The sequence below is a fragment of the Salvelinus fontinalis genome, chromosome 21 (assembly GCF_029448725.1).
Source record: "Salvelinus fontinalis isolate EN_2023a chromosome 21, ASM2944872v1, whole genome shotgun sequence".
Lineage (NCBI taxonomy): Eukaryota > Metazoa > Chordata > Actinopteri > Salmoniformes > Salmonidae > Salvelinus > Salvelinus fontinalis.
This window is the reverse complement of record NC_074685.1, coordinates 30205887-30231085: the sequence shown is the minus strand read 5'-3', so window position 1 is coordinate 30231085 and position 25199 is coordinate 30205887. Positions and strand designations below refer to the sequence as shown.

General features: G+C 39.6%; 1 protein-coding gene across 1 annotated transcript in view; it reads right to left on the bottom strand.

Moving 5' to 3' along the window:
• Positions 1–3917: 3917 nt before the first annotated feature.
• The window catches only part of LOC129818629 (calcium-binding protein 7-like), a 31589-nt gene continuing 10307 nt past the window's right edge, over positions 3918–25199 (bottom strand). The window contains exons 2-5 of the mRNA XM_055874711.1: positions 10470–10613; positions 10222–10334; positions 9362–9509; positions 3918–6413 (exon numbers count right to left, since the gene is read on the bottom strand). Coding sequence (XP_055730686.1) covers positions 6289–6413; positions 9362–9509; positions 10222–10334; positions 10470–10613 — 530 coding nt within the window. The 3' untranslated portion in view covers positions 3918–6288. The remainder of the gene's footprint in view (positions 6414–9361; positions 9510–10221; positions 10335–10469; positions 10614–25199) is intronic.

Here is a 25199-nt window from a genome sequence, read left to right as displayed (position 1 = left end):
TTCTAGTTGACTATGAAGTGACAATGATGTAGGCTGTGTGTAGCGGTTACCGGTCATAATATGAAGGTTTGACCTGGAAAGGTTTTTCCGCCTGGTCACAGACAGCTGACACGTTGTGCACTGAAGTCCACAAGCGAAGGAAAAAGGAGAGAGGAGGAAAGCACATATATAGTTGCAAGAAGGAATTATATATACAATGAGCAAAGTGATCATGCTGTTTCTATGTGGCAGCTATGAAAGTGAGCTGTTTGTGTGTGATCAGGGGTGTATTCATTCCGTCGATTCTGTTGAAAACGTTTCTTAAACGGAAGCAAACGGAATGAAACGGAGATAAACATACGTGTCCAATAGAAACTCAAATTTGCAACTGTTGGACTAATGATTACACCCTAGATCAGATAGATGCAGGCAAGAGTGTGCAAGGCGGTATTGAATGTGTCACTGTCACCGTGATTACTCAACATTCTCTTTACCTGTGCACCTACATTGTAAACTTTAAATAATAGGCTAGGTTGTAGCAAACTCAGGACATTTTTGAGTATTTTATAGTAGCCTACACCTATTGATGTTACATTGAGCTGGGTGAATGGAATATGAATGACAGTCATCCAATATGCTGTAATAGAAATAAGCCCGTGCTCATAAAAAAACAAATCATCCTCCCTCATCTTAAACGGCACGACCTCTGTTTCTCTTCGAACAAATATAAATACTTTAAACGGCTTGGCAAATCTCAGGAGAATAACATGTTCTATGAATCTTTAAAACAGAAGTGTTGAGTCTTACTCTATCCACAAAAATATGCTAAACTTAAAATGTGTCTCAGGGATTTCTTTTTTTCATTGTCTGGAAAGTTGTCTAGATGTTTTCAAAGGGATGTCGATATTATTCGATTTTGTAGTCCCCTAGAATATAATTTATTTTGACTCTTCTCTTTGCTAAGATGGTATGTGTTACAGTCTATGAAGGGCGATAAGGAGTTAGGAAACCGGATATGCAAAAGAAAAAAGATGGAAAAGGAATAAAGGCATAGATTACCATCATTCAATTTTAATTAGTTTCTGCATATCTGCACTGCTGAAAGAAAGCCGTTATAAACAGCACTGTGGTGTATGGGCACCATATCCTCTTTTAGATCCATTACATCATCATTTCAGTTTATTGTATTCTTTGGCTATTTACCAGCATTCAAAAAAATAAGTTCTTATGATCAAGTAAACAATTCATTTCTGTTCTTCTCCCAGGGGACCAAATATACAGTCATCAATATGATCCAAAGTATGTCTAAAAGTCTGAATTGTACTGCCAGTCACATCCATCCCCTTCTGTCTCATCACTTCTGGAGCTCTCCCTCAGCGCCATTAGAGTCCTTTGAGAGATCTTAAGCCAGCTAAAGCCAGCAACTAGTGTCTGCCAAAGTCCCCTTAGGGGAATGTTATAGACAGTCTGCCAGACTCGTGTTGTGAGATGGAGGACCTCGAGGGAGAAAGGGAGTGCTTCCCTGTGTGTGAGTCATAGCCCTGTCACTGTCAGAGGGGTAAAGAGAAGGCATGCCTTGTTTGGAACTAAACTCAGAATTCAGTGAGAGCCTCCATGTTAGAGCCTCTCGGGTCATCAGCTTGTCAAGACACGATATCATCAAGTAGGATTCTGACACGTAAACAACCAGAGATTTAGGAACCCTTTGGGCAGTAACTGGTGAAATAACAATAAACAAAGTATCTGTGAAGAATACTGTGTAGGAATTTGAATATGTTTAGCTTAGTTGCTTGGTTTCATAGAAAATTAAGCCGCGTGATCAAATGACAGATTTCATTTGCAGTGGGACAGTAACTTATTATTGTCAACTATGCTTCATCTGTTTCCAAAAGAACCTTGCCTTTACTGTGGCGTATTGATTTGACACTATTAATATTGATTTTACATTCATGGTGATATAATACTAATGCTAGGTTGGCTGTCAGGTTAATATACCACCCATCCATCCCTTGAAAATATATTTTCATACAACTGCATAGCCATATGTTTTACTGCTGATTTAGCCTCAGATAATGTCACTTTATCAATCACACTTGAGTATTCACTGTCTTTATCATTTGCATCATGTTAGGAAACAGGGCAGAAAGAAGTTCCATTCTGTAGTTCAGACCCTAGAGGCTGTGGGTGGGAATTTCATACAGGTTTCCTGGAACTTTGCCATATGAATAATTTATTCATAATTATAGTCACCTAAAACAGAACTTTCAATTCACTTTCCTCTCTGGTATGACTTCCCATGTGATTTAATATAGTAGGCTGAAAAGAAAGTGAAATGGACCAAGAACATTGACGTTCCAATTTCCAGTCTGTCTCCTACCCAGTCTGTCTCCTTTTCCATCACTGTATGGTTTACTGAACATTGGGATGTTTCGTAACAGAAGGGGGGTGATAAACTGAAAACTATCGACACCGACCATACCGATCACTTATCGCAGGCATTTTGCTGATGTAGTTTATTACAACAAGTAGCCTATACTAGAGAAATGTGAAGTTTGAAATTAAATAAGTTTGCTACTATGGGTGATTGTTAATGGGACCCATATAACCATCAAACTAGTAGTAGTAGTTTAAAGGATCTTTTTTTAAATGGTGGTGCACATTGTTATAAACGTATCGTACTATTTATCGTTATTGCATCAATTCAGGCAATTTATTGTGATATGGATTTTGTCCATATCACCCAGGGCTATCTCTTAATGATGTCTGCCACTGTTCAGTATAAGAAGTTGTCCTGTCTACACATGCTGGGATTTGAGTCCCAGGGACCCAGAGCTCCTTACGTCTGTCTGAAGGGAGGGCCACCATCTGTCCTGTTGGGATTAAACCGTATAGATACAGCCACAACACCAATGGTGTTGTCAAAGAAAGCAGCTGGAAGATTCATATTCAAACCTCATTAGAAAGCAGCTACACAATTCTGTATAATTTCCTAATTTCTGTCACATTCTAGTAACTTCCCTGAGTAGATTTTGAGACCATCTTATATGAATGTGTATATCACCTATTGGCTCACAACATAACACATGGCACCCAAACTGTGGGGCGCGCCCGCTAGGGGTGGTGCAAGGGGTCGAAATTACAATAATATATATATATATATATATATATATATATATATATATATATATATATATATATATATATATATATATATATACATATATATATATACATATATATATATATACATATATATATATATATATATATATATATATATATATATATATATATATATATATATATATATATATATATATATTATTATATTATATTATTATTATATATATATATATTGTTCAGGAACTCAGTCCGGCTTTAAACGTACTCTTGAAAGTTGTAATAGCAGAATGTATAAGGTGCAATTTCAAAATTGGGTAGTGCATCATCAGTTCCTCTTGTCATGTTAGTCATTGCATACCTTAGAGAGCTATTTATAACTTGTCAGAAATGTCCAGATCAACTAGCCCATGTCAGCTAACGTTTTTTTATTTTGTTTTTTAGCCCATACATATAGTTGTAATTTTTTGTCACTCAAATAACACATGAAAACATATTAGACATGGCAAAATGTATAGAATTGCAAGCAAATCTGCTTTAAAACTGCAAAGTTTTCTTTGCACCCCATGACAAAATGTGTAGAATTTCAGGAAATAAGCTTTGAACCTGCAAAATTCTCTCCACCAACAAGAGGGGTGTGAACAGTTTGTGTCATAAACAGTGCTTGTGCCCATAGAAATAGATGTGGCGTGTGAACACTTGCGCGGCGAGGGAGACTTGTACACACTAGAGCTTAAAACATTACAATACTCATGTCTGTTCCCTTAAAAGTTACTGTATCCGTACGATAGGTATAAAAACAACATTTGACAAGGCTATTACGTTTGTGTTTGTTTATTGGACAACATGCATCCAGACATCATGTTAATAAATGTATATTTGATATGGTGACGGGTACATATGTGCAATTACAGTGCATAGGATGAGATTACTGATGCTGAAAGAATGCCATAGAATGTTTAACCAAAGGCAACAACAGACAGTGCGAGGACACTTGAAGGTTCACATGAGAGGTCATTTCTATACACCATGTCCATACAGTATACAGTATATTGCGTTAGTTTTTATTTGTAAGACATTTATTTCTGATAAGAAATACATTTGTTTGCAAGTTATGTTTCAATCAAGAATATTTCATCCCTAAAACATGTTATTCTGAAATTATTGATATGTGCATTTCCCCCCGCGTTTGGCACAAAGTATCAGAGCTGCACTATGTTTGACTTTGATCACAGTCACATGTAAAGAACAAAACTGCTTCATATGACAACACATTGACGGATATGAAAAAACATCAGATCACTCTCAACAAACTGTACATTAACATATTCTCCTCATTAATGCAATGTAACATTGGTCATATACAATATCATTGCTTTACTATTTTTGTATGTATTGTCTATTACATTGGCTATTTCACATTTGCGCAAATGCATATAATGTCAAACAGTTATTTCTCATATATGAACAGATAACCGAGCAACATTTAGTCACCCTCATCAAGGTAGACTATTGCAAGCCCTGTTCTTTTTCACTATTTGATATACTATTTTCTGGTATGATACAGACTTGATTCAGCTTGTGATAAAAAGAGCAAGAGAATATATATAGCATTTCATTAAAATGATAGTTAAATTCTTCATATATGATAAAGAGAAAACATAGATTTCTAAAAAAGCAATATGACAAAAGAGCAAAATGTTAAGTACATGGCCATTAACAGATTACTAATTGTGTTAGAATGATATTCCAGTTTCTGTAAACCTGGGAATCATACATTGGAACCCTGATTTAAAAAAAAGAGTATATGTTTGCATTCTTGATATCTTGATCTTTGATAAAAAGCATCTCTTCTTACATTAAGAAAATAGAACCATGTAAAAATCTAAATAATAGCTTAATGTTGTTTTGGTGGACCATGTCAAAAGCCAAACAAAACATACATTTAAATGTCCTTTCAAACTGTCTCCACATTCACAGAATAGAAATATTTACAGAAAACGTTCATGTACGATGTACTTTTTTGCAATAATAACTATCATTTGCATAATCATTTTAATAAATACATCTGACTTTGAAGGTAAACACCACAGAGGAAGTACACAAATCATATTACTTGGTATTATTTACATGTACATGTGCTGTGTGTTTAGAAGTAGAATTGGGGTGAGCCAGCAATCGGAACAGTGACTCTAGAGATAGAGATTGGCAGATGCATCTCAGGTTTGCTGATGACAACTATTATTATCGGTGTCTACGAAATTCCACAAATGATATCTCCACATCTCTAAATGCATTCTCTACAATAGGTAGAGTACTTTCTTTAGAAACTGCCGTTGGTACTGTAGAGTTATGTTGTGTATGTACTGTGCATGTTCTTTATGTGCTGTTGAATAAAAATGTATGTAGAATAAATGCCGTTGGCTACGTGCTTTGCAAGGGCAGGCTGTAGTGCCACATGTTGTACATGTGTTGCCACATGTTGTATATACTGTAGACTTATTTTTTTCACTGTATTATTGACTATATGTTTGTTTTTACTCCATGTGTAACTATGTGTTGTTGTATGTGTCGAACTGCTTTGCTTTATCTTGGCCAGGTCGCAATTGTAAATGAGAACGTGTTCTCAATTTGCCTACCTGGTTAAATAAAGGTTAAATAAATAAAAAATAAAATAAAAAAAAATGTTATACATTAGTAATGTCGATATGTTTCAGACAACATGGTTACCAATAGAGCACAGACACTACACCTTTACTCATTTATCTCATAGGAAATAAAAGGCTAATAAATGACCTTGTAAATGGTATAGGGCAACATTATGGTGAGTTGAATCAAAGAGATTGTATAATTGCTTAGTATGTGTTCTTTCTTTGTGTGTGTGATACAGTGTGTTTGGTGGTAACCTTCAGAACATCTGAAACTAATGGTGAAGGGTAAACAAGACATTTTGTTCCTCAGGTTCCTGGCCTATATCCATTTGTCCAGTTGACAGTTTTGGTATCAGTCTGTGTTTTGGCTCTAAATGGATCTCAGAACAGAATGGTCATTAAATATATGTCTCTGAAAAAAAAATCATGTTATTTTGGTTCCTTTCTATCAGTTCAATTTGTCTATGCTTAGTCACTGGGTTGAGTGTGAAAGGATAACAAAGGAAACAACCCTTCTGGTAGTGGAGGACGGGGCTTTCTACTTCATACCTCTACGAAGCATCTGGTTAGCTGCAATAAGCATTACGCTGATGATAAATGCAAAGGCGAAGGCACAAATTAGGCTCTTCCGCACACATGTGTGCTTCTGTTGTGTTGGGCTGGCTGTGAAGATAGAGAGAAAGTCAGAGAGAGTTAATATACTGTATATATAGATAGAGAGAACGTCACAGCAAGAAAACGACAGAGACAGATATGTACAGTTGAAGTCAGAAGTTTACATACACCTTAGCCAAATACATTTAAAGAATGTGAAATCTCAGAATAATAGTAGAGAGAATGATTCATTTCAGCTTTTATTTCTTTCATCACATTCTCAGTGGATCAGAAGTTTACATACACTCAATTAGTATTTGGTAGCATTGCCTTTACATTGTTTAACTTGGGTCAAATGTTTCGGGTAGCCTTCCACAAGCTTCCCACAATAAATTGGGTGAATTTTTGCCCATTCCTCCTGACAGAGCTGGTGTAACTGAGTCAGGTTTGTAGGCCTCCTTTCTCGCACACGCTTTTTCAGTTCTGCCGACACATTTTATATAGGATTGAGGTCAGAACTTTGTGATGGCCACTCCAATACCTTGACTTTGTTGTCCTTAAGCCATTATGTCACAACTTTGGAAGTATGCTTGGGGTCATTGTCCTTTCGGAAGACCCATTTGCGACCAAGCTTTAACTTCCTGACAGGTGTCATATAATAAAATGCTAATTAATTACTTAAAAATCATACAATGTGATTTCTGGATTTTTGTTTTAGATTCCGTCTCTCACAGTTGAAGTGTACCTATGATAACAAAAAATTACAGACCTCTACATGCTTTGTAAGTAGGAAAACCTGCAAAATCGGCAGTGTATCAAATACTTGTTCTCCCCACTGTATATATATACATACAGTTGAAGTCAGAAGTTTACATACACTTAGGTTTGAGTCATTAAAACTCCTTTTTCAACCACTCCACAAATTTCTTGTTAACAAACTATAGTTTTGGCAAGTCAGTTAGGACATCTACCTTGTGCATGACACAAGTATTTTTTCCAACAATTGTTTAAAGACAGATTATTTCACTTATAATTCACTGTATCACAATTCCAGTGGGTTGGAGGTTTACATACACTAAGTTGACTGTGCCTTTAAACAGCTTGGAAAATTCCAGAAAATGATGTCATGGCTTTGGAAGCTTCTGATGGGCTAATTAACATCATTTGAGCCAATTGGAATTGTACCTGTGAATTTATTTCAAGGCCTACCTTCAAACTCAGTGCCTATTTTCTTGACATTATGGGAAAATCAAAAGAATGAATAAGAATGAAAAGAATAAGCCAAGACCTCAGAAAAACAATTGTAGACCTCCACAACTCTGGTTCATCCTTGGGAGCAATTTCCAAACGCCTGAAGGTACCACTTTCATCTGTACAAACAATAGTACGCATGTATAAACACCATGGGACCACACAGCCGTCATACTGCTCAGGAAGGAGACGCATTCTGTCTCCTCAAGATTAACGTACTTTGGTGTGAAAAGTGCAAATCAATCCCAGAACAAAGCTAAGGACCTTGTGAAGATGCTGGAGGAAACAGGTACAAAAGTATCCATATCCACAGTAAAACAAGTCCTATATTGAAGAAGCCACTTCTCCAAAACTGCCATAAAAGAGCCAGACTACGGTTTTCAACTGCACATGGGGACAAAGATGGTACTTTTTGGAGAAATGTCCTCTGGTCTGCTGAAACAAAAATATAAATGTTTGGCCATAATGACCATCGTTATTTTTGGAGGAAATCGGGGGAGGCTTGCAAGCCAAAGAACACCATCTCAACCGTGAAGCACGGGCGTGGCAGCATCATGTTGTGGGGGTGCTTTGCTGCAGGAGGGTCTGGTGCACTTCACAAAACAGATGGCATCATGAGGAGGGAAAATTATGTGGATATATTGAAGCCACATCTCAAGACATCAGTCAGGAAGTGTAACGACTCTCGTCGGTGAAAAGAGAGGAGGACCAAAGCGCAGCGTGGTACGTTTCCATATTTATTGGAACACTTTTTCAACACGAACAAAAACAATAAACAGACGAAAACCGACGAAGCTACAGTCCTGAACATGGGAACACAAAATACATGAACACACGAACAGGAACAATCACCCACAAACAAACAGTGAAAACAGGCTACCTTAATATGGTTCCCAATCAGAGACAATGACAAACACCTGCCTCTGATTGAGAACCATATTACGCCAAACAACAAACCCAAAATAGAAACACAAAACATAGAATACCCACCCAGCTCACGTCCTGACCAACTAAACAAAGACTAAACAAAGGAAATATGGTCAGGAACGTGACAGGAAGTTACAGCTTGGTCGCAAATGGATCTTCCAAATGGACAATGACCCCAAGCATACTTCCAAAGTTGTGACATAATGGCTTAAGGACAACAAAGTCAAGGTATTGGAGTGGCCATCACAAAGCCCTGACCTCAATCCTATAGAAAATGTGTGGGCAGAACTGAAAAAGCATGTGCGAGCAAGGAGGCCTACAAACCTGACTCAGTTACACCAGCTCTGTCAGGAGGAATGGGCAAAAATTCACCCAACTTATTGTGGGAAGGTGTGGAAGGCTACCTGAAATGTTTGACCCAAGTTAAACAATGTAAAGGCAATGCTACCAAATACTAATTGAGTGTATGTAAACTTCTGACCCACTGGGAATGTGATGAAAGAAATAAAAGCTGAAATAAATCATTCTCTCTGCTATTATTCTGATATATCACATTCTTAAAATAAAGTGGTGATCCTAACTGACCATAGACAGGGAATTTAAATGTCAGGAATTATGAAAAACTGAGTTTAAATGTATTTGGCTAAGGTGTATGTAAACTTCTGACTTCAAATGTAAGAGCAGCACAGCATTTGTTTATGGAAGTTTGTCCTGTCATTATCAGAGACTAAAAGATCAACACTAATACTGATCATTTGGTCAACTGTAAGCCGATCAAAACACAACGACGGGACAACCTACACCGGTCACACTTATTGATAGTGGTTGAAAACTCTTACTGTCAATGTCCACTTGGCACTCTTGACTGTCCAGGTGGCTCTCTTCGGTCATGATGATGTTCTCAATGTCTTTCATGGTGAGGTGGTCACAGAAGGTGTCATACAGTAGCCTCTTCAGCTCATCCACTGTCAGCTTCGACATGTCACACTGGGGGACAGTACCAGACACAAACGCTTGAGCACAGGTCTCTGTCTGCATATCAATGTTTGAGCAAGGTTACACAGAGGAGCATTTCTATGTAAGACAATTAGAGGTGGTGCAAAGGTTTCTATCCCATCCCATCACCGACACAGTTGTGGTGAATACATTTCAAATAATAGATTATGTTATATCAAATTTCACATATTTGATTTAGAAAAACATCAATTTTGATTAGCCTGGAGCTGTTTTAGATGTGAATTCTTTGTACTGCTATAACGTTTAAAATCATGAACAGCCTCCTGACTATTACGACATCCAATGTAATGAACCATTCATCACAGTGATGAAGAATTTAAATGATAAAGCAACTAATAAACTGTTTGTTTTAATTGTCTGAACATGGCTCTGGAATAGAATCTCTCTCATGAATAAACTGAATAGAAATTTGAATCTCTGGGGAACGCTTGCAACGGCAATTAGGAATATAATACGTGATGTCATAACCACAGTGGCATTGCCCTCTCTTTAATGATTATTTAGCTCCTATCATGTTTTTATGGTAATTTTAATTAGACTGACTGTGGTTTATAATCACAAAAGCTTTGAAAGCCCTCAGGAAAATCATCTCACTCCAATGAGGAAATATTAAGCCATAATTAGCTCTGATAAAGGAAGAGGAGAAAGAGATAGATGAGTGGGCTGATAGCAGATGCCTTACCTTCCAAAATACAGAGTCAAAGTCCGCCCCATGGAACTTATCAGGCATCCCAGCAGCAATAAGTTTAGGTCCAAGCAGTGCAACAAATTCCTCGAAGTCAACCTGGCCATCACCTGCAGGGATAGGAGTGTGGATATTTAGTCAATATGTCGGTCAGCCAGACAGTTTTACACATGTAATGGAGCAAAGGCCTTATCTTGAATGATCTCAGTGAACAGCATTTGAAATTGTGTGTGTTTGTGATTCACCATCCATATCCAGCCTTTGGATAATAATCTCCAGCTCCACCTCATTGGGCATGTATCCCAGCGACCGCATAGCCACCCCCAACTCCTGCTTTGAGATGTATCCGTTTCCATCTCGGTCAAACACCTTGAAGGCCTCACGGATCTCTGTGGAGAAATGAAGGAACAAAACTCAGATAGGAGGATTGAGACTAGTCTGATGTACTAATGCACTGATAATGGGACGTTCAGATTTCCCCACCACACAACATAGTTGTCCTGACCTTTCAAACTACCCACAGATAACTGTTAATAATGCTCAGACTTAGAGTTAGGTGGCTTTAAGTTCACATCTTATTGCAGCTAGTTAGCTGATATTTTTATTGCTCAGCTGAATTTGGAGAGCTTTAAATCTCTGAGTGTGTATTTTCATCAAACAGCAGATAGAGTGAAGTTTTGCATATTTGATGCCAACTGTACCTTTTCACTTCAAACAGAATACTTTAGCACATGATGAGAGGCTACAAGCCTATTAGCAGTAGCTAGGGGGTTTGGAATAGTTTCCATACCAGATCTTGGAGGGAATAAACAAAATCCTCAACAAAATGGTAAAGGGCTTGATAAGTTTGTTTAGATCAGGTGTGAAATATCCTTGACCTGGAGTTTACCTAGATACAGTACATCACTACTGAGAAATGTGTGCATAAGAAGATCCACAAATAAAGGCTGAGCCTGGGCAGGACAGGGAAACACAACAGATAATAAGGTTGAGGGCCTTCCAGAATCAGCTAGTACAAAGTGAGCAAATCATTTTTATTTTTACTTTATTTCACCTTTATTTCCCCAGGTAGGCCAGTTGAGAACAAGTTCTCATTTACAACTGCAACTTGGCCAAGATAAAGCAAAGCAGTACGACAAAAACAACAACACAGAGTTACACATAAACAAACGTACGGTCAATAACAAAATAGAAAAATCTATGTACAGTGTATGCAAACGTATAAGAGTAGGGAGGTAGGCAATAAATAGACCATAGAAGCAAAACAATTACAATTTAGCTGTAAGGGGTGCGTAACTGGTGGCAGGGAAGTCAGACGCAGGAGAGCAGAACTAGGTAATAGCCGGGGCAGTTTAATAGCAAAACCAACGGCATCAAGAAAATAACAACATGGATACAAAACCCGACGCGCACCAGTCAACATGTGCACAAGCACTTACAACAAACAATACCACACAAAGACATGGGGGGAACAGAGGGTTAAATACACAACACTTAATGAGGGAATGAAACCCAGGTGTGTGGGAAAACAAGACAAAACAAATGGAAAATGAAAAATGGATCGGCGATGGCTAGAAGACCGGTGACGTCGACCGCCGAACACCGCCCGAACAAGGAGAGGAACCAACTTCAGCAGAAGTTGTGACATAAGCATTAACACTGGAGTGATAGATGTGCAGATGATGATGTGCAAGTAGAGATACTGGGGTGCACAAGAGCAATAGGGTAAGTAATAATATGTGGATGAGGTAGTTGGGTGTGCTATTTACAGATTGGCTGTGTACAGGTACAGTGATCGCTAAGCTGCTCTGACAGCTGATGCTTAAAGTTAGAGAGGGAGATATAAGACTCCAGCTTCAGTGATTTTGAAATTCGTTCCAGTCATTGGCAGCAGAGAACTGGAAGGAAAGGCGGCCAAAGGAAGTGTTGGCTTTGGGGATGACCAGTGCAATATACCTGCTGGAACGCGTGCTATGGGTGGGTGTTGCTATGGTGACCAGTGAGCTGAGATAAGGCGGAGCTTTACCTAGCAAAGACTTATAGATGACCTGGAGCCAGTGGGTGTGGCGACGTATATGTAGCGAGGGCCAGCCAATGAGAGCATACAGGTCGCAGTGGTGGGTAGTATATGGGGCTTTGGTGACAAAACGGATGGCACTGTGATAGACTACAGTCATGGACAAAAGTTTTGAGAATGACACAAATATTAATTTTCACAAAGTCTGCTGCTTCAGTGTCTTTAGATATTTTTGTCAGATGTTACTATGGAATACTGAAGTATAATTACAAGCATTTCATAAGTGTCAAAGGCTTTTATTGAATATTACATCAAGTTGATGCAAAGAGTCAATATTTGCAGTGTTGACCCTTCTTTTTCAAGACCTCTGCAATCCACCCTGGCATGCTGTCAATTAACTTCTGGGCCACATCCTGACTGATGGCAGCCCATCCTTGCATAATCAATGCTTGGAGTTTGTCAGAATTTGTGGGTTTTTGTTTGTCCACCCGCCTCTTGAGGATTGACCACAAGTTCTCAATGGGATTAAGGTCTGGGGAGTTTCCTGGCCATGGACCCAAAATGTTGATGTTTTGTTCCCTGATCCACTTAGTTATCACTTTTGCCTTATGGCAAGGTACTCCATCATGCTGGAAAAGGCATTGTTCGTCACCAAACTGTTCCTGGATTGTTGGGAGAAGTTGCTCTCGGAGGATGTGTTGGTGCCATTCTTTATTCATGGCTGTGTTCATAGGCAAAATTGTGAGTGAGCCCACTTCCTTGGCTGAGAAGCAACTCCACACATGAATGGGCTCAGGATGCTTTACTGTTGGCATGACACAGGACTGATGATAGCGCTCACCTTGTTTTCTCCGGACAAGCTTTTTTCCGGATTCCCCAAACAATCGGAAAGGGGATTCATCAGAGAAAATGACTTTACCCCAGTCCTCAGCAGCCCAATCCCTGTACCTTTTGCAGAATATCAGTGGCTTCTTTGCTGCCCTTCTTGTCACCAGGCTATCCTCCAAAAGTCTTCCTCACTGTGCATGCAGATGCACTCACACCTGCCTGCTGCCATTCCTGAGCAAGCTCTGTACTGGTGGTGCCCCGATCCCGCAGCTGAATAAACTTTAGGAGACAGTCCTGACGCTTGCTGGACTTTCTTGGAAGCCCTGAAGCCTTCTTCACAACAATTGAACCACTCTCCTTGAAGTTCTTGATGGTCCAATAAATGGTTGACTTAGGTGCAATCTTACTGGCAGCAATATCCTTGCCTGTGAAGCCCTTTTTGTGCAATGCAATGATGACGGCACGTGTTTCCTTGCAGGTAACCATGGTTGACAGAGGAAGAACAATGATTCCAAGCACCACCCTCCTTTTGAAGCTTCCAGTCTGTTATTCAAACTCAATCAGCATGACAGAGTGATCTCCAGCCTTGTCCTCGTCAACACTCACACCTGTGTTAATAAGAGAATCACTGACATGATATCAACTGGTCCTTTTGTGGCAGGGCTGAAATGCAGTGGAAATGTTTTTTGGTATTCAGTTCATTTACATGGCAAAGAGGGGCTTTGCAATTAATTGCAATTCATCTGATCACTCTTCATAACATTCTGGAATATATGCAAATTGCCATCATACAAACAGGCAGCAGACTTTGTGAAAATTTATATTTGTGCCATTCTCAAAACTTTTGGCCATGACTGTACATCCAGTTTGCTGAGTGGAGTGTTGGAGGTTATTTTGTAAATGACGAAATGATGAAGTCAAGGACGGGTAGGATAGTCAGTTTTACGAGGGTATGTTTGGCAGCATGAGTGAATGAGGCTTTGTTGTGAAATAGGAAGCCGATTCTAGATGTAATTTTGGATTGGAGATGCTTGATGTGAGTCTGGAAGGAGAGTTTACAGTCTGACCAGACACCTAGGTATTTGTAGTTGTCCACATATTCTAGGTCAGAACCGTTCAGAGTAGTGATGCTAGTCAGACAGGAGGGTGCGGGCAGCATTCGGTTGAAGAGCATGCATTTAGTTTTCCTAGCATTTCAAAGCAGTTGGAGGCCACGGAAGGAGTGTTGTATGGCGTTGAAGCTCGTTTGGAGGTTTGTTAGCACAGTGTCCAATGAAGGGCCAGAAGTATACAGAATGGTGTCGTCTGCGTAGAGGTGGATCAGAGAATCTCCAGCAGCAAGAGCGACATCATCGATATACACAGAGAAAAGAGTCGTCCTGAGAATTGAACCCTGTGGCACCCCCATAGAGACTGCCAGAGGTCCGGACAACATGCCCTCTGATTTGACACACTGAACTCTATCTGAGAAGTAGTTGGTGAACCAGGCGAGGCAATTATGCATACATCAAATCAAATCAAATGTATTTATAAAGTCCTTCTTACATCAGCTGATATCTCAACGTGCTGTACAGAAACCCAGCCTAAAACCCCAAACAGCAAGCAATGCAGGTGTAGAAGTACGGTGTAGAAGGTGTAGAAGCATACGTTCATATCAGATTTCAGCACACCAAACTTCAACAATACTGTGCTCAAATGAGGTATACAAATTAAATCAAAACGCTATACTAAACCTGTACACAATCCATGCAAATGTGCATAGGTTGTTTTCCCTCAACTTGTGCCAATTTAAATCCACATTTGTTGGCAAATAAGCCTTCTAGTGCAAAATAGGTTTTAAATATTGCAGTTACTTAATTTTAACAAGACTCAACGGGTTTGAAAACGACTAACTGCAAAGTGGAGCATGTGTTTCAAGGAACTGGTTGCTATATTCCCCTGTTGAATGCATAATCCAGGTTACTTAGACAGTAACACAATTGTATGTTTACTGTGAAACAATGAGCAACTGAGTGGCCATAGGCCATTTATATTTAGTGAGCTGAGACAAAGTCCGAAGGATTTGGCTTGTGGGATCGAGCATCAAATACCTCTACAGCATCCACTATAAAACATGCATGGGGTCTGAATTACAATATAGTGAAGTAATTAGACACCACAACTCAGTTCCCTTTGACAGGAGAATGGTAATAGTCATAGTCATAGCATGCAAACGAAGTAGTCGAGACTCCCATTACTTTAGTTGTGATGAATACTTTGAGCACTTGCATTCATGTGTTAACCTTCTGTTAAATGTTTGCAATTGATCAAAGGCATATCGGAACCTCTTTTGTGTACTTAGGACTGAAAATAAATGTGTCTGAGTGTCCCTAACTATAGGCAGAGTGCCAACTATTCTGCGGCCAGGGTCAGACTGACCTTACTGCTCTGGGACACAACAGCAGGATCAAGACAAATCACACGTTACAATTACAGTGAGTGCTTTTATAGCAAACTGTTATGCTTCCCAGAAAGCACATCAAAGGAAAACTATGATTCATGAATTCTATAACAGTCAAATCAATAAGTAAGTTGTTTTGATAGCTATTGTTCAGTCTTCACATCCTATGTACGATAGAGATTAACACGCCATTGCCAAGGTTATCTTTTTCCGTACACTCTTAGATAGAAAGGTACTATCTACAACCTAAAACGGTTCTTTGACTGTCCCCATAGGAGAACCCTTTGAAGAACCCTTTTTGGTTCTAGGTGTAACCTGTGTGAAATGGCTGGCTAGTTAGTGGGGTGCGCGCTAATAGTGTTTCAATTGGTGACGTCACTCGCTCTGAGGCCTTAAGTAGTTGTTTCCCTTGCTCTCCAAGGGCTGTGGATTTTGTGGAGTGATAGGTAACAATGCTTTAATGGTGTCAGTTGTTGATGTATGCAGAGGATTGCTGGTTCGAGCCCAGGTAGTGGTGAGGAGAGGGATGGAAGCAAACTGTTACACAGGTAGAGCCCTTTTGGGTCTGGGTAGAAGTCTTTTGGGTTCCATGTAAAATCCTTTCCCAGAAAATTCTTCATAAAACCAAAAAGAGTTCTACCTGGAACCAAAAAGGATTCAGGCTCTGGTGAAACTGTTTTTGGTTCCAGGTAGAACTATTTTGGATTCCATGCAAAACCCTTTCCACAGAGAATTCTCCATGAAATACAAAAGAGTTCTACCTGGAACCAAAAAGGGTTCTACCTGGAACCAAAAACAGTTCCACCTGAGCCTGAACCCTTTTTGGTTCCAGGTAGAACTCCTTTGGGTTCCATGTAAAACCCTTTCCACAGATAATTCTACATGAAACCAAAAAGGGTTCTACCTGGAACCAAAAAGGGTTATTCTATGGGGACAGCCAAGTGTACCAAGTAGTATTATGGATTTCTCTACTCTTGGCTGTATAAGGAAGGTTGATACAAATACCAGGGCCTCATTGTAATAAACAGTTTATGATAATAATGATACCACATATCACATATAATGATAGAGATAGGCGGTTAAAACAATAAAAGGAGTGGCTCAATAGCTTGCGTTGACAGTCCTTTGCCAATAAAATCATTGTTTAGTGTGTTCTCTTGGAAGCAGACAGCTAGGCTGATGTTTGTTTATTTTTCATCTCCCTCCTGCGTGGCTCTGTTTGTTGGCTCTGTTTGATCTGCTGTCAGGTTATCACCTTTGTCTTTCCTTCATCATCTCACTGAAAGAGAGATCCTCCTCCTCCTCCCTCACAAGTCTCGCATATAACCCTATTTGTGATTTCAAGTCTTTGCATCAGTCAGACTGACATCCCATGAGCTCTAACAGAGAGATGGGGTCACATCGCCCTGGCCATCAGACATCAGTCAGCCCTGCTCAATGCCTCACAACAATAATAGCAACCAATGTCCTACTTCCATCTGACCAATGGGTGTGATTGAACAATTGTCTCATAGCTCATATAGTGCCAACTCTTGTTGTCTTTTACTGTTGAGATATGATGCCATCAGAATGACAAATGCAACACCCCTTGGAGTGTTGTGGCTGTAGAGACAGTCACCAGTCACTAGACTGTTATGTGGACAGCAATAAATCACTTATTTTTGTTTGTACTTCTTTACTATTTCAGCACAGCTCCACTGATATACACATATCTTGATATGTTCATTGACAAATACTGAATATAAAGGTATGATTTTGCTAGCCAGTGACCTTGGCTCATTGTCACATATGATTATGAATGAGTTTTTAATGAGTGAGAGAGATTGAGGGTCATAGATTCTTGACTAGAACCACCTTCTTGGAAAATGAGTTTGTAATTTTGATTTGTCTTAGTTCTTCATTAAATGTCAAGGGTATGGCCACCGCATTGGTCCTGTTCCAAGAAGAGTTACACTTGAACGCCTTTTAGGTTCCATGGCATATCCTGATTTCATTTTTTTTTCTCTGAACTTTGAAAGTTGGTCAAAACCTAATGTTTTCCAAAGTTAGCTTAAGCTGTAGAGGTATTGAGTTAAAGTCATTGTCTGTTGCTTCAAGAATGTAAAATGACAAAGTCTAGCTTGCTGCCTGCGCCTGTCAATTTTCTTCAAAGTCATTGCACAGCTGCAGATCATTGACTGGAGTTGAAGTCTCATGTCGACTATCATTATTAATGCTCACAGTACAAGTCTGATCTTTGGAATTGCTGACATTCTTGAGCAGTGAAAGCACTATGAATACGCACCAAACCACATTCCATTATTGTAGAATTAATTTACATTCATTTAAGTCAATTCCTCCATTTCCACCTGGAAGTCACTTAAAAAAAGATTCCAAACTAGATGTGTATTAAAATCTCCTCGATCAATCTGCTCTTTATTGAATAGAGCAGAAATAAACCATTTCTGGTGTAGCAAGCCCAGAAAGGGGATCTCGACAGGGGTCTGTCTGCGCCGTTCCCCTTGAAAAAAAAAGGTAACGTCTGTGAGCCTGAGCTCTACTCTTCCCCAGTGCCTCAGGACCATTGGTTCTCTCTCTGAGGAGGACAGTTTTTTCTGCTCGTCTGTCTCACTCGGCTTGTAGCTCTTGTATGGGCGATATAGCTGTATTCTGCACTGTCCCTAATGCTTTCCCAACCGATGACTAACGACAATGAAACCAAAATGAAAAAAAAATTGCTAGACTGTGCGGAGCCAACTGACTGATAATGGGGTTTATATGGTCGTCAAATATTTAAAAGCCTCTTTGGTTGTGCATACATCTATCAAAGATTAAATTACTTTATTCACAGCCATCTCACTGTATTTGCTGAAGCTGGTGTCAGATATCTTTTTTAGAGACCTCCCACTGTGCATAAGCTGGTTTAATCAAAATTTTTCAACATCATTTGTCAAGTATTGTGACGTGTAATCTACGTGAAAAATACATAGGATTTGTAAAAAGTAATCAATTGTTGTTTTTGAGGGTGAAATTTCATCATGGCAAACACATTTCAACACAGACATACTTTATATAGAATACGTTTGTCACACCCTGATTTGTTTCACTTGTCCTTGTGCTTGTCTCCACCCCCTCAGGTGTCACCCATTTTCCCCATTATCCCCTGGGTACTTATACCTGTGTTCTCTGTTTGTCTGTAGCCAGTTTGTTTTGTTTCGTCAAGACTACCAGGCTTTTTACCTCTGTTCCTAACTGTGGATTGTTCCTGGTTTTCCCGGTTTTGACCTTTTCTGCCCGCCCTGACCCTGAGCCTGCCTGACGTCCTGTACCTTTGCCCCACTACTCTGGATTACCGACCCTTGCCTGCCTTGACCTGTCGTTTGCCTGCCCCTGTTGCTGTAATAAACATTGTTACTTCAACACAGTCTGCATTTGGGGCTTACCTGAAACGTGATAATGTTGAATTATTTGTACCTTTAAAATAACATCAGATCTTCAACTTTAAATCCACTATAAAAACAAATATTTTTGAAAATTGGCTGGGTGTAGTTTTATTTGGATTTCATGTAATGGACATACACAAAATAGTCCAAATTGGTGAAGTGACATGAAAAAAATTACTTGTTTAAAAAAAATTATAATAATTGAAAAGTGGTGTGTGCATATGTATTCACACAATTTGCTCTGAAGCCCCTAAATAAGATCTGGTGCAACCAACTACCTTCAAAAGTCATAGAATTAGTTAAATATAGACATGATCTGTCACATGATCTCAGTATATATACACCTGTTCTGAAAGGCCCCAGAGTCTGCAACATCACTAAGCAAGGGGCACCACCAAGCAAGCAGCACCATGAAGACCAAGGAGCTCTCCAAACAGGTCATGGACAAAGTTGTGGAGAAGTACAGATCAGGGTTGGGTTATAAAAAAATATCAGGAACTTTGAGCATCCACCGGAGCACCATTATTAAAAAATTTCAAAAATATGGCACCACAACAAACCTGCCAAGAGGAGGCCGCCCACCAAAACTCACGGACCAGGCAAGGAGTGCATTAGTCAGAGAGACAACGAAGAGACCAAAGATAACACTGAAGGAGCTGCAAAGCTCCATAGCTGAGATTGGAGTATCTGTCCATAGGACCACTTTAAGCCGTACACTCCACAGAGCTGGGCTTTACAGAAGAGTGGCCAGAAAAAGCCATTGCTTAAAGAAAAAAATAAGCAAACACGTTTGGTGTTCACCAAAAAGCATGTGGGAGTCTCCCCAAACATATGGAAGAAGGTACTCTGGTTAGATGAGACTAAAATTGAGCTTGTTGGCCATCAAGGAAAACGCTATGTCTAGCACAAACCCAACACCTCTCATCACCCCGAGTACATCATCCCCAAGGTGAAGCATGGTGGTGGCAGCATCATGCTGTGGGGGTGTTTTTCATCGGCAGGGACTGGGAAACTGGTCAGAATTGAAGGAATGATGGATGGCACTAAATACAGGGAAATTCTTGAGGGAAACCTGTTTCAGTCTTCAAGAGATTTGAGACTGGGACAGAGGTTCACCTTCCAGCAGGACAATGACCCGAAGCATACTGCTAAAGCAACACTCGAGTGGTTTAAGGGGAAACATTTAAATGTCTTGGAATGACCTAGTCAAAGCCCAGACCATAGTTTGCTTTGTATGTTTTATGTTTTGTTTGGCCAGGGTGTGATCTGAGTGGGCATTCTATGTTGTATGTCTAGTTTTTCTGTTTCTGTGTTTGGCCTGATATGGTTCTCAATCAGAGGCAGGCGTTAGTCGTTGTCTCTGGTTGGGAACCATATTTAGGTAGCCTGTTTTCTATTGTGTTTTGTGGGTGGTTATTTTCAGTCTTTGTGTGTCTGCACCAGATAGAACTGTTTCGGTTGTTTCTTTGTTGTATTGTTATTTAGTGTTCAGTTTTGATTATTATTAAATATCATGAACACTTACCACACTGCACCTTGGTCCGACCATTCTTACTCCTCAGACGAGGAGAACGAAGACTACCGTTACACAGACTTAAATCCAATTGAGAATATGTGGTGTGACTTAAAGATTGCTGTACATCAGCGGAACCCATCCAACTTGAAGGGGCTGGAGCAGTTTTGCCTTGCAGAATGGGAAAAAATCCCAGTGGCTAGATGTGCCAAGCTTACCCCAAGGGACTTGCAGCTGTAATTGCTGCAAAGGGTGGCTCTACAAAGTATTGACTTTGGGGGCTGAATAGTTATGCACACTCAAGTTTTATGTTTTTTTGTCTTATTTCATGTTTGTTTCACAAAAAAAATGGCTTCTTCAAAGTGGTAGGCATGTTGTGTAAATCAAATGATACAAACCCTCCAAAAAAATCTATTTTAATTCCAGGTTGTAAGGCAACAAAATCTGAAAAATTGCAAGGGGGTGAATACTTTCGCAAGTCACTGTATCTACAGCTACCATTTAGTCTCCCATCCAGGGTTTTATCCAAGAACAGCATATCTTATTTGTCACTGTCTATTACTAATGTGCTATTGTGAGAACGATTGTTGAGAGATCTCCACTCCAACTAAATAGATTCCCTGTTCCTATCAACGTCATTCCAAAGGGTAAGTTTAACATAATAAATGAAATGTGACCGACCATACTTTCTCACTCATACAGTATATCATCAATGATGCTGTTTAGGCCTATATAGCAATTGCAGTCATCCACAGCTATACAGCTAAATTCAACCCAGAATTCACAAAAATAGGCAATACAATAGGCCTAGGGTTTCAAGCTCTGATCTATTTCAGATTAAAATAAAAGTTAAAGAACGGGATTAAGCCAGTGACTCAGATGGAACTATCCAAGCAGTAGATACATCTCCTTTAAATGTTAATATTTGGTTGAGTTGTCAACCAAACACAATTCAATCCTACTTTTGTAATACTGTAAATAGCCTAAAGTTAAGGCTATCTTGCAAACTAATTTAACATTCAACCTTAAAATGAGTAACACATCCATGGCCACATTTTGAGGTTACTGTAATTTAAAATGTCTTATGTAAACGTATAAAGTGTGTGAGTAAGGGGCTTAATACAGCTGTGTGCATGTTTAAGATAGCATGCATTGGTCATCACAGCTCTGTGGAGATTTTCACAATTGCTGTAATAATCTGTGTAGAATCTCGAACGCCATTGATCACCTGGACCATGTAAACTTTTAATGTAATCTCAACTGCAATCCAGGTCATTTGGTTCTGATATTAGATTAAGAACAGTGATAACAGAATCTGTTGTATAATTAAACAAAATAGCTGACATTGTTTTCCCATTTGAACTTTACTGTGCTTTTAATTTGTTTTAAGTGCAGTGATTGACATTTGGGATACAACTAACCTAAAAATCAGACATTGTTTTTCCTTTGGAATGTGGTTGTGCTTTTAGATGGTTGAAAACATAGTGACAACACATTGGCAATTCAACTAACTTTTGGCTGTGATTTTGAGTGGGTGAATATAGGTTGTAATCTCATTGAATAACGTCTCAACCAAATATTACCCAATTATCAATGTTGAAATGGCGTGGTGTGCCCAGTGGGCTGCTCATCCATTTCATGAGATTTCTCTATCTTTCAACAGGCTTTTCTTCTTATGATAATACAGCTGAACTCGCACTGTGACATTGGTTCTGCATTCATTGAGGCTGCATCTAAGAGAGAGAGAGAGAGAGAGAGAGAGAGAGAGAGAGAGAGAGAGAGAGAGAGAGAGAGAGAGAGAGAGAGAGAGAGAGAGAGAGAGAGAGAGAGAGAGAGAGGAGAGAGAGAGAGAGAGAGAGAGAGAGAGAGAGAGAGAGAGAGAGAGAGAGAGAGAGAGAGAGAGAGAGAGAGAGAGAGAGAGAGAGAGAGAGAGAGAGAGAGAGAGAGAGAGAGAAGCCCTCCTCTTCAAATAGCTTACAGTAAGCCTAGAGCGCGCCAACAAATTATCACAATCTCCATTCCATCTTTGTTATGACTAATCCCGGGTTATCTCTTCAGGTTTACAGATAATACAAGAGACTAAGCTTCTTCTGATGTGCCATGGGAATTGCAGTACAAGCTGTCTGCTTAGATATAGCAGAGCTGAGCTCTTCACAGTGGTGGTGAGGTAAGGTGAGGAAACCCCCTCATAGTTCACAGTATTCTGGGACCCTGCAAATGAGAGGAAAAGCCTCACTGGTACTAATTTAAACTGCTGGTGAGTCCATTGGGACACCACTGCTTACCATATGTCAACATTTGGCATAGGATTCCCCATTCTGGGAATTTACCCAGCTACATACAGTAAGTGATCAGGGTAACAGTGTTTGATGAGAACAGCACTATATACTAGTGTTATAGTTTGTTCAAACAATGCCATGCCATTTTGTTCTATAGCACTTAGAAAACCTTGTAAATCTTGCTCAATAAAATATAATGCTGATGATTCTTTCTATTACAGATGGAAGATCTTAATTTGATCACTCTTTTGTTGCTGAGAGTTTTCCTGCAGATGAGCTTCGTTATTTACATAAATTCACTAACACATGGTTATATTAACAGTTTTCCACTTTTCATGTAGCCTCATTTTGACCAGCCAATAGTTTAACCACCGATCAAGCAACATTATGGACTAAACGTTCAAATCCTGTTGCTGCAGGATTATTTTGCTGTGACAATACTGGTCAAATTAAGATCCTACACCTGTATGTATGCATTCTATTATATCCCGATTAGAGTCCAGTGTGTTTCAACTGTGTGTTTGGTACTATGTGGGAATCAGCTGATGGGGGACTAGAGGTTTGTGGGTCTCTGTCAAATGTTAACATTGTATCAAATATAATAGTAGATTAATTGATTTGCAGATTTACAGATAGTAGAGACAGAAGCCTCCCTCTCCTTTATATGAGGTGCTTACTGCAACCTCTTCCCATTTGTAACCATGCACGAAGATAGCTTTTGCATACAAAGTGGAAAGTGATCTGAGCCCTACTCCAATGCCTGGTGTCTGGGGGATTCTGTGACATGCTGTGATCTATAAATAACGTTTGCAGGCTCCGTCAGTTGTGCGTTGACAAACAGGAAGAGGGGTGGGGAGAGACCGAGATCTGGGACCTCACTCTAAGGAAGTCAGTGCTGTGTGGGCGAACCACCAGTCTTATCTAGCTCGGCAGACATATTCAAGTGCCACAACTGGCAGTTAAAAACACTTTCCTGACTATGCAATAGTTGTCAAGGTACACTTGAATGAACTGTGCAGTCTGATTATTTTGAGGAGTTGACTCTTGTTTGTAGGAACTCGTGATTGGGAAGAATGATAAAAAGTGACATTCTCTTAAATCCCTATTCCCGTTTGTTTTCACTGATGATGAATATAGTATCACCTCCCCACTACATATTTAAAAACATATTTTGAATATAATTTTTAAATGCATGATTTTTGTCACTTAACAACTATAATAATTGTAATTTTGGTGAGAAAATGTAAATGTCACAATTATCATATTAACACATTGAAGTGTTATCTTCAAGGAGCACACAGGTTTTCATATTTGAACTTGGACAGTGCAATATTATAGTGTAATCAGTCACAGCAGCCAGCCAGCCACCCAGCCAAAAACACAAGCCAATTATTTCAGGAAAAATAGACAATTGGCACCTGTGCAAATTTTATCAAGCCTTTCCCCTCATAATCAACCTGTCCTTTTTCCACCCCCCTGTCTGAATTTGGACAGCTCACTGTGCCTGTTACATTGGATGATCCTCAATGAGTAAACAGCAGTCAAATGGCTTCCTCAATAAGTCAATGATTTGCTGCAGAGCTCTGCCTGCTGCACTGTCCTTTGGCTGGCACTCCACCTGCAACATATGGCATCTTGGGCATTTTTGTTTTGATCTAATTCTATGAGTTGGGCCCCATCATGGCTGGTCTTTTGATTAGAGTCTCAGTTCCCCAACAGCTAGTTTTTTTCTCCATGCCAAATAAGTTGCTCAAAGCAATGATGGAATTTTAGGGCGAGACAGCTTGGCCAGATCTGGGGCCAGGGCGACCAACTAACAGCAGAAATAGAAATGTCATTATCCGTGTGAAAGACACAGCCATATCTGATCTGACTGTCATCTCTATTTTTCTTCTTGTTGACTTTGCTCCAAAAACACTAGCCTTTAAACAGATTTTGATTAGGGTGTTACAACAACAAAATCTCCACTCTCAACTTTCACGAAATGTATGAAAACACATTCTATTTCATGCAGGGCCTCGTTTGTGCCCAAGGCCATCCGCCTGGTTAATAGGAACATTAAGGAAGTCTGATGGACTATTCTAGAGATAGTTTACCCTACAATTAATTAAGAACTGTGAATACCATTAACTTTAAGTTTCTTAAATTGCACTATGCACCCTGAACTGATGCCTTAATAAGTGTTTCTATTTATTTTTTACACTGCCAGTGTGTGTTTGTCCTGTCTGAAGCACCCTGTCAGCCTGGAAGGAATTGCCCCTTGGGGATTAATGAAGTTGGGTTGTGTTGCATGTGTATCTCATCATTGCTGGAACCACCAAACTGCCCTTTCAGACAGGAAGAATGCTACTATACTCAGGCAGGGTTTTGGTTTTTACCCAATGCCAGACAGAGGATCTCTTTAATGATCCCTCTGCTGAGATGCAGCTGGACACCAAAAGCCAGGGAGATTTTGTTACGATGTGAACTTTAGAAT